This window comes from Pristis pectinata, chromosome 23 (genome assembly GCF_009764475.1).
Source record: "Pristis pectinata isolate sPriPec2 chromosome 23, sPriPec2.1.pri, whole genome shotgun sequence".
NCBI classification, from domain to species: domain Eukaryota; kingdom Metazoa; phylum Chordata; class Chondrichthyes; order Rhinopristiformes; family Pristidae; genus Pristis; species Pristis pectinata.
This window is the reverse complement of record NC_067427.1, coordinates 27,574,060-27,590,434: the sequence shown is the minus strand read 5'-3', so window position 1 is coordinate 27,590,434 and position 16,375 is coordinate 27,574,060. Positions and strand designations below refer to the sequence as shown.

The 16,375-nt window shown below is 41.1% G+C and overlaps 1 protein-coding gene across 1 annotated transcript in view; it reads left to right on the top strand.

Moving 5' to 3' along the window:
- Positions 1-16,375, top strand: part of pnpla7b (patatin-like phospholipase domain containing 7b) — a 251,703-nt gene that overhangs the window by 199,593 nt on the left and 35,735 nt on the right. The window contains exons 28-31 of the mRNA XM_052037480.1: positions 1,534-1,650; positions 2,109-2,178; positions 15,111-15,227; positions 15,962-16,110. Coding sequence (XP_051893440.1) covers positions 1,534-1,650; positions 2,109-2,178; positions 15,111-15,227; positions 15,962-16,110 — 453 coding nt within the window. The remainder of the gene's footprint in view (positions 1-1,533; positions 1,651-2,108; positions 2,179-15,110; positions 15,228-15,961; positions 16,111-16,375) is intronic.

Genomic DNA, 16,375 nt, shown 5'->3' with positions numbered 1-16,375 from the left:
TACAAAGAATAATAAAGAGGCTTATGCAAATATGTTACAGGTTATGGTTCATGCTTGGGAGCATTGCAGTTGGACCTTGACAACTTACAAAAATTATATTGAGCCTTAAAGAAGTAAATTGAGGACATAATGTAAACCTAGGCTGTGTTCTCTTGTTGAGAAGTTGACCCAATTTATCTTTGAAATGCTGCCATAGATACATAGAATCGTACCACACAGGAACAGGCCCTTTGGCCCACAATGTCTGTGCTGACCATGATGCCAATCCAAACTAATCCCATCTGCCTGCATGTTGTCTATCTGCCTCTGTTCCCTGCCTGTTCATGTGTCTGTCTAAATGCATCTTAAACATTGCTTTCATACATAATTCCACTACCTCCCCTGGCAGCGTGAACCAGGCCCCCACCACTGTGTTATTTTAAAAAAAAATCTTGCTTCCTAAACCTCCTTAAACTTTCCCCCTTTCACATTAGACCTATACCCTCCAGTATTCAACATTTCCACTCTGGGGGGAAAAGACTCTATCTATGTCTCTCATAACTTTATATACTTCTATCAGGTCACAACACTCAGCCTCCGACGCTCCAGAGAAAACAGTACAAATTTGTCTAACCTTGTATGTAGCCAATACTGTCTCTTCCATTTACATTTTAAAATGTGAAAATATTCAATAAGTAACAGAGAAGCTGTTTCCTTTATTGGAAAACCTCATTGTAGGAAGCCAGAGTTAGAGGTATGTTTTTCACACAGAGGGCAATGGCAAGGCAGATTTATCTTCCCCAAAAGACTGTGGATGGAGGGATGATGAAATTTTCATTGGATGTATTTTGAAAGATATCCAGAAGTAAGTAACAAAGATGGTTAAATGGAATTGTGCCTCATTTCAGCACAGTTGTAATTAGTCATACCAGCTGGAGGAACTGATGGGCCTCTTCCTGTTCCAATGTAACTTTAGGGAACATCACAGACTTTGAAGTGTTTTGGAACAGTTGTGTGACCTAATCAAAAGTTGCTATATTTGCTCTTTTAAAAATTGCACTTAATTAATCTGATTCATGATTGTACAGTCTGTCAATATTGAACTAATTTTTGTCTGTCCAAGTGGTCCAGGGGGAATGCGTTTGTTAGCACTTTGAGGGGGTTATTATTCACCATGACTGCTTAAGCACTCTACTTCATTTTGCATTCTCTGTGTTGTGATTTATTTTTTTAAATAGTGAAAAGTTAAAAATAAAAATCTATGTTCATTTTCTAATAATAGTTGAAGTAACATTTCCTTTCTGGAAAAGTGGATGAGTACACAAACGAGAGAATGGAAGGTTTTGCTGGTGAAGTAGGAAGATGCTCAGAAACACCATTGATTTGTTAGGATGAATGTCTTGTACATTTATGTTAGAGCTGCAGAAAAGATGTTCAAAAAAATGCTTTCTGGAATAAAATGTGTCTTCTAATACCTTACTGCAGTTAGTGTCTTTGTGTGACTGAAGTGAGTTTTTTTTCTTCCCCAAAGTTAAAGTTTTTTCTCATTGACAGGAAATGACAAATGTTTTCAAAAAAGTGCTGGATTTGACGTATCCAATCACTTCCATGTTCTCAGGATCTTCTTTTAACAGAAGTATTAACAACATCTTTGAGGACAAGCAGATAGAGGTATGAGGTGGGCCTATTGGTTTTGTAATCAGCATCAGTCCAATGTGTGCAGATATTCCACATGTTTACGTAAAGATTTAGCTGTAGGCTTTGAAGCAGAGTTGCATACAACTTGCATCACCTAATCTGTCTATTTGACCCAGACCTATGTCTATCTTCTCTGCACAAGCTATCTTCCACTCTTGCTGATAGTTTTGGATGAAGTAAACATATCCTTCTTTGCCTGTGATCATCGAGCTTCCCCTAAAGTGTATTTACTGTCACTTGTCTCAGCTACTTCTAGTTGACTTTCCTGCTCCAGGTGATCATTCTGACCTCTGTCCACAGCTTACCACCACCAACCCCCCCCCCCCCCCCCCCCCCACCCTGGTGGAACACATTATTGAGGGCAGAAGTTGGATCAAGGGAAGTATGTTGGCTTCCTTGTAACTAAATGGAGGCTTTTATTTATTTTGCAGGACCTGTGGATTCCTTACTTCAATATCACTACAGATATAACAGCATCTGCCATGCGGGTTCATACTGATGGTGAGTGCACCTTGGATAGTTGGCCTTCCCTGCTTCAATAGGGTGGCTGAGTTTTAGTGACCAGTAAGTAAGGCTGCCCACTTGACCAGGCTTGTAGGCAGGGAGGTACTCCTGAAACAAACAAAGTTTTAGACCCAACTTGCTGCATTGAGGAAATCAGACATTTGGGAAAAGCCACCTCGGATAATTTGGGAACCAGTTGTGTTCGGCTGGTAGATGCACTGTTGCTGCAAAAACATCCCAAGGAACTCTTTGTTTTCAGTGAGCTCATTTCTGTTTCTTACGATCTGTCAAAATGAAATGTAACTTTCTATTTCTAAGTGCCTAATCTTTTAAGCAATAAGATATTAAGATATTTATTTATTAGTCACATGTACGTCGAAACACACAGTGAAATGTGTCTTTTTGCATTACGGAGAATGTGCTGGGGGGCAGCCCACAAGTATCGCCACCCTTCCGGCACCAACATAGCATGCCCACAGCTCCTAACCTGTACATCTTTGGAATGTGGGAGGAAACCGGAGCACCCGGAGGAAACCCACGCAGACACGGAGAACGTACAAACTCCATACAGACAGCGACGGGAATTGAACCCGTGTCACTGGTGCTGTAATAGCATTACGTTAACTGCTACACTACCATGCTGCCCTCAATAATAGAGTATGTTGTTGCTCCCTCCCCTACTGCCTCCAAGTTCTCTTCATCTTACAAATGCGGATTGACCCAAGCTGTTGATTCTGCCTTGTGATAGATCATAAACAAAACATTTAGGTCCTGTACAGCATAGTCTTGATTCATTTGAGACTCTTTCCCTGTTTGTGACCGTTTGCAGTTTTTATAGTTGCCACACTAGCTAGAACAGAACTCCATATAGGCCAGGGATATCTGGATTTAACTCGCAGTTACAAACCCCTGCCAAGACGGATTGTATTTTTTAAGGCAAAAAGAATTAACGAACTTGTTATGTAGTGACCTTTGCAGCGTTAACATCCCAAGTCCTTTTCTGTCTTTGAAATATTTTTGAAATGTTTGTCACTGAGCTGCAGACTGGTATTACCAACTTCATCAGTGTTCAAACAAACATGCAGAAGTTCCATCACTTTCATTATTAATGGATTATAAACAAATACATATAATGTATAAATTAAGATGGAAGTGAGTAAATATAAGTGGAGACAAGTTTGGAATGCTGCATTCCTTCAATTTGATAATCGAACTGTTTAAGATCACCAGCCTTCCTTGTTATTTCTCAGATGAATCCTGTTCATATCTTTATGTCAGGTCTGTGTAATGTCTAATTCCAAGATCTGGAGGTTTAAAATGCTTTTCAATCTTTGCTTTTCCCAATCTGTTAATCTATCCTCTCCCAGGTGCTGGGTGCTTTAAATAAAACATTGTGAATTATCAAATGCTTTACCTGCACCATATCTTCTACAACAAGCTCCTCTCATGGTCCTCCCTTACCATGGTCCTCCCTTACCATTGTCCACTCTCTGCCCCGATTAACCCATGTGTCTCTGTTGATCCTGATTTGCACCATTGGTCATTGCTCAAAACAAAAACATGATCTGGATAATGGATCCTTGCTTAGGGTGGGGCTCCCTCATTCCCTCCCGCAGCTGGGGGAGGCACAGCTTGGCCTCATCCAGCCTCAAGTCTCACCAATCTGTTGTCTTCACCTTGCAGCTGGGGCGAGCTAACTCCCCAAAAACTCAGTAAGCAGTCCGCTGTGTCTGCCACTTTTCCTGCTCTCTGGTCACTGACCTTGGCATTGCAGGGTCCTGCCTAGGATCACTGTCACTACAGTCTCGACACAGTCTCTCTTTCGGCAGTTGCCACAAGTATCACGGTCAGTAAATGTGCTAAAGTGGAGACAGCGCCTGATTCTTGTCCTGCTGGTCTAGTCAGGCAGCAGTTGCACAGTTGCCCTCAAGTCCCAAGGGCAGGGAAGATGAGCAAGGGAATTGGCCACAACCTGTGATGTCAGCAGAAAGACGATCCAAATACAGGTCATCCCCAGCTTATGAATGCCCGACTTGGGTACAGCCCGTACACGTGAATGAATGTTTGGGAGATCAGCAGGATGACTTGTCGGCTACCGTGGTGCTGCAGGCATCTTCTACCACCTGGGAACTTGGTTCGTGACGGCACTTCCGACTAGTGAACTGTTCGGGTTGTGAACGTTTCGCAGGAACAGAGCCCCTGCTGTGACCTGTAAATTACAGGGGCCAACCTATATGTGGCACATTGACCGAAGGAGGGATTAAATTCAAGTCTGATGTCACTTGGATGAATAGTCTGGCGAACCCAGGAAAATAACCTAAATTGCCGATGGCCACTGGTCACATCATAGCACTTTAAGAGAAATGAGAAGAAAGAAGAATTTAAGAGGAAACATCTAATTTAAAAAAATCAGATTGAATGATGTTGAGTGCAACATATTGTACCAGTGTCTCATTTGAAAAACATGGAATTTTGAAATGATTCTTGATAGCTCAGTGCTTTAATTCTGTAATTTGCCCCTGTTCAAAATGTAACCAAAAAATGAAAGCCTTGACTATTAGCACCATACTGAGCCCACACCAGTGATTATATCTTGCAAACAAAAATTTAACGTTCCATTTTGATGCTTTCTCTAACCCTCCTATGATTATTCTTGATAGTTTTTACAGTTTTGGATTCATCTGTCAGCAGAGCACAGCACTTGATTGTTGTCGTATCATTACACATTATGAAGCAGACCCAATTTATTTCCAGCACCTGTGCCATCGGCAGCAAACTTGACCTCGGAGGAAAGTGCAAGGAAGCTCTTTGTCTTATCGCTTGTGATGTAGTTCTGAAGTGGTCTGTTTTCCAGAGCATTGCACCGTCCCTCAGAATGCTCCACACCTCAACCCCACAGGCTGAGATCAGCTCTTCTGAAGCCCCATCTGGGCTGTGATTTCAATCACATTTTTTCTCGCCCATTTTTGGAGGTAGAGTAGATCCCCAATATTTCTTAGACTTTTTTTCTAAGCTTTGAAGCCTTGTGGGGTTAAAACCTCCCATGGAATGGTACCCAAAATGCAGCATGAATCCACCCCTTAGTTCTGAGGTCAGAATCTCGCTGCTAGTCACACCCTCAGCCTGCCTCGTCAGCCTACAAGTTGTGGGAGCAAAGATGGAAGCTACCTGAGCCTGACCTAATATCCCCAGATAACAGGTCCTAGCATCGGTACACCAGAGAGAGAGGGATTCCAACAGCATGTTGTAATATTATAATGTTAAATACATTAATGAATACAGCAATTAACATTTTCTGTAGATTTCAGTTAATCGACTTGTCACAGTTCAAGGCCCTGGCCTCTGAGTCTGCAACCAAACAACAGTGCATTTGGTGCATGCCCTTGCTCTAGAAATAATTGGGGTTCCTAGTCTTATTGGTTTAGTTACGGTGAATCTTGATGACAAATTTTGATGCCTGTGAAGGAAGGATGTTCCTTCCACTTTACCGGGGCTTCACCGGAATTAGAAACATTTTCCTCAGTAGGGAGATGATATTTTTCTCAAAGATGCAGCTGTGTTTTTTTTCCATTGTTAAAGAGAAACACCCTTCTTTGGATGACTTGTAAATATAGTGTTAGTAAATCACCTCCACGTCCTTGTACTTCTGAGAGCTTTGAAATTCTTAATTCCCTTCAAAAACATACAGGGAGTCATAGTCTGTAAGGGTAAGTACTTTAACAATAAAGTTGAAGTATCTCCCAAAGTGCATGGAGAAGAACCATAATACCAGTCCTCAATGATAATCCCTTGCCCAAGGAAATTCTTCCTGTGTATCAGAGTGATTATTTTTTGCAAGCTTCAGACCACCAAATCCTATGGAAATGCTGATGGCAATATAGGAGCAGGAGTAGGCCATTTGGCCTTTCAGGGTTCTGCACCACAATTCATTCTGATCATCCACGACACTGCCCTGTTCCTGCCGTTTCCCCATATCCCTTGATCCCTTTCACATTAAGAAATATATCTACCACCCTTTTGAATTTATTTAATGACTTGGCCTCTCTTTCTTTTGTGCTGGAGAATTCCATAGGTTCATTGCCCTTTGGGTGAAGAAATTTCTCCTGATCTCTGTTCTAATTGGCACACCTTGTATTCTGAGCAACACAAGAGGCACTGGAGGAACTCAGCAGGTCAGGCAGCATCTGTGGAGGGAGATGTTCCAGCTCCTTCCTCTAGTACCTCGTGTTGCTCCAGATTCCAGTATCTGCAGTCTCTTGTACTCTGAGGCTGTGATTCCTGATTCTGAATTCTCTAGCCATCAGAAACTTCCTCCCTAGTTTCTAGTCTGCCTAGTCCTGTTGGAACTGTGTAGTGCTCATGAGGTTCCCCCCCTATTCTGTACTCCAGTGAAAAATGGCCCAAATGATCCAAGATACACCCTCATACACAAGTCTTTACAGTGTCAGAGTCAAGTAAAATCAGGTACATGTTCAGATTGCTCAAAAATGACACACAGTGAAATTGGAGTTATCAGAAGAAAGCATATATGACAAAAATTAATAGTATGCCCAAAGATTGGGATAAATTCAGAATCCAGGTTGAAATATAAAAACTGACAATTAGCTCCTTTAATACCATAAAAAGGAAGAGAGGGATCAAAGCTGACATAAGACCTTTGGAATGTGCTCAGGAAATAGTTATGCGAAACGAGAAAATGATAGAGGAATTAAATAGATACATCTGCATTAGTTTTTACAGTAGATCCTACAAACATCCCATTATACTAAAGAATACCGAGGTGGAATCAAATACTATCACCATCACTAGAGAGTTGGTATTGAGCAAACTAATGGGACTAAAGGCTAAAAAGCAATTGGACATGGTGCTTTGCATCCTAGGATCCTAAAAGAGCTGGCTGTGGAGATAGTGGATGTATTGATTGTAATCTTCCAGAAATCCTTAGATTCTGGAGAAGTACTGAAGGATTAGTAAACTGCCAAGGAGATATCCTTTTTCAAAGAGGATGGGAAGCAATAATTGGGTAACTAAATATTAGCCAAATGTGGAAAAATCTTAGAATCAGTTGTGAAGGCGGTAATAGCATTTGAAACATTTGAGAAGTCATAAACTGATTGATTGAGCAGGGTTGGCATGGTTTCATGAAGGGGAAATCATGTCATAGAGGAATACAGCACAGACACAGCCTCCGCGGCCAACTCGCCCATCTCTTAACTGGTTTCATTTGTCCATGTTTGACCCATACCCCTCCAAACCTTTCCTATCTGCGTACCTGTCCAAATGTCTTTTAAATCTTGTCACTGGATCTGCCTCAGCCACTTCCTCTGGCAGCTTGTTCCATACACACACCAACCTCTGCGTGAAGAAGCTGCCCCTCAGATCCCTTTTAAATCTTTCCTCTCTCACCGTAAACCTATGCCCTCTAGGTTTTGATTCCCTTTCCCTGGGGAAAAAGAATGGGTGCATTCAACCTACCTAAGCCCCTTATGATGATATATACCTCTATACGGTCTCCCCTCCGTCTCCTACGCTCTAAGGAGAAAGGTCCTAGTTTGCCCAGCCTCTCCCTCTAACTCAGGCTCTTGAGTCCTGACAACATTCTCGTAAATCTTCTTTGCACTCTTTCCAGCTTAATGATGTCTTTCCTGTAAAAGGGTGACCAAAACTGTACACAATACTCCAAATGTGGGCTCACCAACATCTTCTACAACTGCAACATAACATCCCAACTCCTATACTCAATGTCTGACAAATTTATTAGGGCCCTTTGAGGAATATCAGCCAGTGTGGATAGAGGGTCAGTAGATGTATTTGGATTTCCAAAAGGTGTTTGACAAGATGTCACACAAGAGGTTGCTTCACAAGGTGAGAGCTCCTGATGTTGGAAGTAATATATTAACATGGATAAAGGATTAGATAACTCGGAGGAAACAATCTGTAAGGATAAAAGGGATCGCTTTCAGGTTGGCACTCTCTGACCAGTGGGGTACAGCGAGGATCAATGCTGGGAACACAACTGTTTACAGTTTATATTCACTGTTATACCCAGTGTTGCTTGGGTTATTATGCTGGCAATCATGATGTTTGCACTTATTTCCATGCAGTCGAGTTTTATAACACTCCTTGTAATTGAAATAAAGTCTAAATTAAATATAATTATCATGAATAATACAATTAGGGGGTTAAAATTATGTTGTTTAAGGTTGCCATTAAAACATGCATACTGAAAATGTGCACAAAAATAGTTCCCTTTAAATAGGCTTGTACTTGTGCACCATGTGTAAATTTACTTGATTTCAATGTTGAAGTGTTTCAGAATACACTGCATTTCTTTCTTTGAATCCAGTGTAAAAATGCATAGGTTATTTTTATCTTTGACTCTGGAGCAACCAACATATAGCTGACCTTAGGAAACGTTTTACGATTAAGGCTAACAACTTTTAGTGCTTGTCGTTGTGCCTTGTTAACGTTCGTAGCAAAACTAAGTTGAGCAAGGAACTGAAGTTGCTTGAATTGAAAAGGTAGATCAGATGGAATAATTGGTATCTGAGGGATGAAGACATTTTCCCCAACAGTATTACTAGTCGTTACTGTAGCCTCAATTACATGTGGTAGTCAGTTTGAACTGATGATCTTGTACATTGCATAGTATTGGTGGATCCAAATTCCTGAGTAGCACCATTGGAGCTCCTTTTAGTTCAAGGTGATGTGTTGGCACACCAGGTGGTGATGGAGTTTAAAAATTCAACAGGAGAACGTACAGCCTCATCAATGTCTGTCACGTAGTCAATAGATTTGTATTGTACAGACTGTCTGGGAAGCTTCAAAAGAAGGCCTGCACTGCATCACTTTTTGGTGCTAAAATCGCTCTTTTGCGCAGCCATCGGTAATTTAAATAGTGTTGAGTGACTTTTGGGAAAAGAGCTTGCATCAGGTCATGAAGTGACGTAACAATTTGGCCCAAGTTTTTCATCAAAATCATTTCTTGTGTCTTGTTAAATTTCTCGATTTCCTAATTTGAGTAGATTCAAAACAAACCCTCTCGCAGATGGATCGTCTGCCAAGTACGATCAGATATTATTTTCAAGTGTAATTGTTAAACATTTTCCCAAATATATGAAGCTTTGATACAGGCTTTCCATCCATCTGCTTCAGTATCTCATGGAATTACTGGTGGTGTTTGACGTAGATCTCCAGTTAGCACGAAAGTAACAGCTCACATTAATTTATTATTGTGTTTAAGATCTTGCAATGTTCAATCTAATGCTTCAGTGGCTGCTTTGTGAGCCATTGTATTTTCATCCCAGACAATAAGTTTGCAATCTTTCAGAATCTTTTCCTTTACAGTTGCCCAACCGGTGTTGCATATTGGATTCTCCATATCTGTCAAATTTAAAGGCAGTTTAAAAACCAATGTGCAGTTTTCCAGGGCACGGCCAGGGCAATCTTGTTCTGTCTTCGAACTTTAGCCAAAAGTAGATTAATGAAGAAAGTTTTTCCAGTTCTACTGGAAGCATCCAAAAACAAATGATTCCCCGGTCATTGTAATAGTATCTAAGGCATTTCTTTAGAATCTCACTAAACTTGGTTCTTTCTCTCAGATATGTTTGTCTAACTGGTTTAAGTTATAGCTGGTCTCCCACCGAAACACAGTGCACAAATTTTCTCTTTGTGGTTCAGGTAGACTAAAAGTACTTGGGTCAGGTCCACCCAAATATTTAGTACGACAAAGAGAGCTAGAAAAAAATCTCAGCAATTTTCAGTGAGGAAATTTTAAATTAGGCCCCCTTTGGGTCTCCTATGGGGGTTTTAGAAAAATTGAGTGTACTGCACGTCCTTATGCTAAACCTAACTTGCATGCAAAACTTTAGATTTCTAGGCTATTTTGTAACTGAACTATACCAAGGCACACAGACATTGTATTGTATTACATATCTTTAGATTTAGAAGAAAGAAATATATGTACTTTAGTCATATTTGCAGATGATACAAATTGTATTGTCTGTGAGGAAGATACAGTTTACAGAGAGATATTGTTAGGTTAAGTGACTGGACAAAAGCTGGGAAATGGAGTATAATGTGAAAAATATGAAGTTGTTCACTTTGGAAGAAAAAGTAATAAAACTGATCACTACTTAAATGGAGAAAGACTGCAGAAAGTTGCAGCACAAAGGGATGCGTGGGTACTTGTGCATGAAATGCAAACCTAGCATATAGGTATACTGGGTCATTGGGAAGGCTTGTGGAATGCAGGCTTTCATTTCAAGGAGTTTGATCATCAAAGTAGGGAAGTCTTCTACAACTGTACAAGGCACCAATGTGACCACAACCAGAGTACTGTGTACAGTTTTGGTTCCTTTATTTAAAGAATGTTGTGATCAGAGACAGTTCAGAGAAGGTTCACCAGGATGATCCCAGATATGGAGAGGTTGTCTTATGAAGAAGGGTTGAACAGATTGGGCCTTTACTCACTGGAGTTTACAAGAATGAGAGGTGATGTTATTGAACATCTAAGCATCTTTGGGGACTTGACAGGGTAAATGCTGGGAGGTTGTTTTCCCTTATGGGATAGTCTAGGACCAGAGGGCACAGCCAGAATAAGGGGGGTACCCCTTTAAGACGGAGATAAGGAAGAACTTCTTCTGTAAAAAGGTGGTGAGTGTTTGGACTTTCTTAGGGGAATTCGAGGAAGCTGAATGCTTGACTATATTCAAAATTGAAATTGATTTTTAGTTGGTAAGAGAATCAAGGGTTAAGGGGAGAGGGTTGGAAAGCAGATGAGGAAAGTTGGATCAGCCATGATCTAATGAAATGGTAGTGCAGAGTCAAGGGGCTGAATGGCCTACTTCCATTCCCATTTCTTATGTTATAGCCCATGCAGATTCGGTGTATCTGACAGAATAATAGAGGGCTTCCCTCCTTCACCACCACCTGCTGATCCTCCACGATCACGCCTTTCTTTCCTATAACTCATCTGGAAAGAAGATCATGACTTTAATCTCTAAAATCCTCAATACCTCCCCCGCCCCCAACCTTTCCCATTAGCTAGGAATCTATTTCTCTTTTAAAGTCAGCAGCTGACCCATCTCAGAGCTGAACTTGTTCTGTTTATCCTCCAAACTAGGATTGTTTTACTAATCACGCAGTTGAACTTTGAATTTTTAGCTTCTGCATTGAGCTCATTATCCAATTAACTTCCAACCTTGGCTAACAAAACATTTAGAAAATACCACTAAAGGACTATAGTTTACAGCACTCACTTTGATAATTCTTCATTTGATAAAGTTGTTGTGTTCATCCAGAAACCACCTCCGTATTTCCCACTTCAGCAGTGATCTTGCCTTCTGGCTGATTTTTGTGGGTAAAATGTGCAAAGAAACCACAAGATACTGAGTGGAACATCTGGCACAATTGTTCTTTATATCCATATGAATTTAATTTGTCTTAATTTCTTTGAAGTGTTGCTTTCATTCAACCCTTTGAGGATGCAGCAAAGTTTTTGAAATATTAAATAGTTACCACACTTGTTGGACTCAATCTGGTCTATAATTCCTCTTTCTCACATCCTCCTTCGCAGCACCACACAGTTTGTACTGTGTGGTCTCAATCTAAAGAGTGATATTTTGTTAAAGGAGGGAAAATCAACTTGCCATATTCCTCCGTGCTGAACCTTCTTGTGAAACATTCAGTGACTGTTGGGGGTGGGAGTGATGGACGGGTGGGGGGTTGTTGGCTTCTGGTTGCTGTCAGAGATTAGGGGAATAATCCAAAGAAGTAAACTCTGGAACACCCCTTGGTTGATGCCAAGCCCAATGTACGCCTGCACTTTTATTGCTGTTGAAATACAGTCCACCAAGGGGCAACCATTCAAGGATGATTAAAAAGTAAATCTTGTATTTTTTTTAATTAACTACCTGGGATACATCTTATGGGAGGGATTTCTCCCACTGTATCCTGTTTTTAAATATTTCTGAAGCTTTTCTTCAAGCACTACATGAATATGTAACAGATGTGAAATAATTACCAGTGACCCTCAGCTAATTCTGTTAATCTTTATTTTTTGTTCTTTTTAAAGTTCCTTCCTTTCCCTTCAGTGCAGTAATTAATAAGCACAAGTAATGATGGTGTGATTGCAGTGAACAGGAATCGCTGATAAGTGAATTTGCAGCATGGTTCCAACTCGCAAACATGGGACAGAGAGAGCCCAACAAACCTTCATTTACACTCCTTATGGCCTGAGCAATTTGCCTTATTTATCTGTATCCTAGATATCTTTCCTCTCCAATTAACTTCTTGCCTTCCAAGGAGTGAGTACCCTTATCATTTCTCCCTACCAACATAAATTATGCCGCACTTTGTTTTTACTGTTGAATTTCATTTGTCATTTACACTTGTGTATTTCCATTACAGTTATGTGAAATGCTAAATTAATTTGCAGTCAGAATGCAGACCATAATTACATTTTGCAAACTAATCAGTGGTGCCTGCAGTCATTTGGCTGCAGTTATAACAAAGTGATTGTTAAGGAGAGAGAATATTTACAGGAATTACTCAGTAGAAGCTTAGTTTCTGCAGTTATCTTCATACCATGTTTGTTAATTTTTTTACTCATCTCTTCGGGATAGTGAATACGCATTGACTGGCTTTGGGAACATAGTGACCAGTTTCTCAGTCTGTCTGGAACTTTAATTTTATTTCTGCTGCAAAACTTGAGATAAATCGATGATCTTGTTTGAACTAGTACTTGCTCTTGTTTTTCACCTCTCCAGAACGACATTGTGGCATTTAAGATGGGAGGGGGAGGTGTTTGAGTGCTCTAGGATCTTATCAGAGAGGCTTCTCATTTCTCTTCGAAAGGTGTTGGCACCTGGTTGGGGCCCATTGCCCTCTTGTATGTCATCTACATGGCTGTTCCTGGGCAGTGATTCAGAATACTGCGTAGTAATCATCATCCTTCATCTGGACCCTCTCAACCTGAAACGTCGACTGTCCATTTCCCTCCATAGATGCTGCCTGACCCGCTAAGTTCCTCTAGCAGATTTTTTTTTGCTCCAGATTCCAGCATCTGCAGTCTCTTGTCTCCAAATTGATCCTACACTTGATAATTGCATTCATGCTCATGTGAACGTGATAGCGACAGAGAACTTGAGCTGTACTTTCTCCCGCTCTGTACTTGCCTCACTGTGCCTTCCCCAGCCCAGTCAAACTTGAGACATTTCTACATTTATGAGAATTAGATGTAGACCAGCATCTTGCTCCAAAGAGCTGAGAGACATGCTGCCTCGACGAGATAGCAGACATTCTACAAAATGCAAGGGAATATTGTTGAAGCTGCAGGTCAGTTGGCACTTGGAAAAGAAGGATGACATTTCAATTATGTCCTTGTGTCACAAAGAAAGACTTGGGTTTATGCTCTGTTTTTTGCAACATTAGTACATCCCAAATTATCTTACATCAATCAAATATAATTGGAAGTACAGTGGTTGTTGAGGAAAGTGTGATGCTGGGTTTGTGCATTGCGAATAGTGAGATAATGAGCAGATTATTTGTTTTTTTTCCTGTGGTGTTAGGCTATGGAGAATACTAGGATTTAATTTAATGGTGGAAGGATTAGAGGAGAGTTGAGTGCATGTTTTCACCTCGAATGTTGAGAACCTGGAATCACTGTCTGAAAGTTTGGCATTGCATTTAAGAAGTAGTTGAGTGAGCTTTACAAGGCTACAGACAAAGAGCAGGGGAACGGCAGTAGACTGAATAACCAGCACGGACAAGATGGGTCAAATGACCACCTCCTGTGTTGTAGCCCTCTATGATTCTGTGGATAAAATTGGTCAGGAGATCGGGGAGAATTCTCCTGCTTCACTTCGATGGAGGCAGGAGCTCTCGTGTTTAAAGCGTACTTAAATGTGTACTTGAAGAGCCATGACCTAATGCTGGAAGGTGGAACTGGACTGAGTGGCCCTTTTAAGACCAGCATAGATGCTGTACATTGGACAGCTGCCTCTTGTGTTGTACACTTTTTGGTTCACTAAATCTTTTGCAACCACTTAGTGTGAGGAAAGGATAGGAAAGTGGGGAAATATTTTGTTACCCAGAGACTGGCGGTTTGGAATCCACCACCTGAAGTGTGGTTGAAACATTTTCAACGTACTGGATAAACACTTGATCCAGTGTGGCATACAAGACAACAGTTCCGAGAACTGTGGACGGGATCAGTCAAAATCGCTTTTTCTCAGTGAGCTTAGAGGGGACGAGCAGATTGGCTCCCTTCAGACCTTGTGTTGGGATAACAGAGGCTGATGTGAACTTTCAAAAGGCATTTGATAACTCTGTATTAGACTTGCTCGTGAAGTTGAGGCTCAAGGGTTTGGGCAGCATAACAATGGGGTAGAAAGGAGGAGTTGAGGTGAATGGCTGCATTTTGTACCTGGGTGGGTTCTTGAAGTGGCATACCTTACCGAGGACCAGGACTGCAGCTGGGAAGTGACATTTAAGTGGATTAACAAGCAATCAGCTGGAGGAACTCAACGGGTTTGGTAGGGGGGTGGGATATTGCCTATGTTTCAGGTCAAAAGCCTGCATCAGGACTGTGTGGAGAGGGGAGATAGCTGGTGTAAAGGGGAGAGGGAAAGTGGTGAGATGGGCCGGGGGTGATTGGTGGACTAAGGGGTGGGGTGGGGGAGGGTGTGGTGAACGTTCATGGGCAAACCGTATTGATCTGTTTTGTTTGCATTGAGATGGTGTCCTGTATCTATAAGTTTCTGTGATTCATTGTTTTTTAAAATGCTCCTCTGTAAGGTAGATTAAGTATAATTACTGAGTGTAGATAAAATGGTCTTGCATTTGCCAAGTTTGTGTCAACTAAATTTGCCTCTCTTACCATACATCAGTGATGCTGATCATTGAGAGTGCCTTTATGCTCATCACAGGGTCCCTGTGGCGATACTGTCGAGCCAGCATGTCCCTCTCAAGTTACCTACCTCCTCTTTGTGATCCAAAGGACGGACACCTGCTCATGGATGGCGGATATATCAACAACCTGCCAGGTACATTCGGCATGTGTTTATGAATGAATCTGGAGAGAGAATTTCCATTAATACAGAGGAAAAGGAGGGACTCTAATGCATGTTGAACCCTGCCCTATGGCCCACTTATTACAACAGATTTGCCCACTCTTCAATTATTATCGCATCATCCTCCAACACACTTTCAGATCATAACTCACTACATTAAGAAGATTCGCCCCATCTCGTCTCTAGATCTTTTACTAATTAGTTAAAAATCGTCTCCTGAGGTCATCAGCCTTCCTCTCGAAGGATTTGCTGGTGAAATTGTCAGCAGCTACTGAGGGTGCACCGCGATACTGCCAGCAGCTTCGGGTTTCCCACCCATGCGTCATTTAATGCAGAAACCCTGAGGCTGCAGCCAGAAATTCAGCACTGCTTTACAAGTGACACTGTTTTACAACCTATTTAACTTCGTAGGATCAAAGGAAATCAATAAAACTGATGATAATTTCAGGTATTAAGACTCTCTAGCTCTGAAAAATAACTATGTACATAGATAGTAACTAATACTTCAATATTAGAAATATTAACTTTTCAAGAAAACAATTTTTCTCTTAAAGTTTAATATAAATGTCTCATCATCCCTTGCATCATGTGTAGATGTTCTAATTCTTATTCTGAGCTTTAAAGCATTCCTACTTTGCTGCTTAAGAATTTGTGCCTGATTTCCCCATTCTCTAAGGCCAAAAGATTTGACTTTCTTCTCCTTGCAGCTGATGTTGCCAGATCAATGGGTGCAAAGGTCGTGATCGCAATAGACGTCGGCAGCCAGGATGAAACCGATCTAACAAATTATGGAGACTCGCTGTCTGGCTGGTGGTTGCTATGGAAACGGCTTAATCCTTGGGCAGCAAAAGTGAAGGTAAACAAAAAAAATTGTGTTTTGGTCCATTGGCAATCTTGTGTATTGCCAATGGGATGGGAATGGTGGTGGCAGGGTTTTGAGTAGATGTTTAGCATAAATTTAACATGGCATACAAAATTAAGTCGGTGGTAACAGTTGCTACCATAATTCTGCAGAACTGCCTTGCTTGATGACCTCAATGTAGCAACACAGTTGGTTACCTTTCATTATTAATTCAGTTTTGAGTGGACTTTTCCCTACCATTGAAACTGAATGTGTTGCT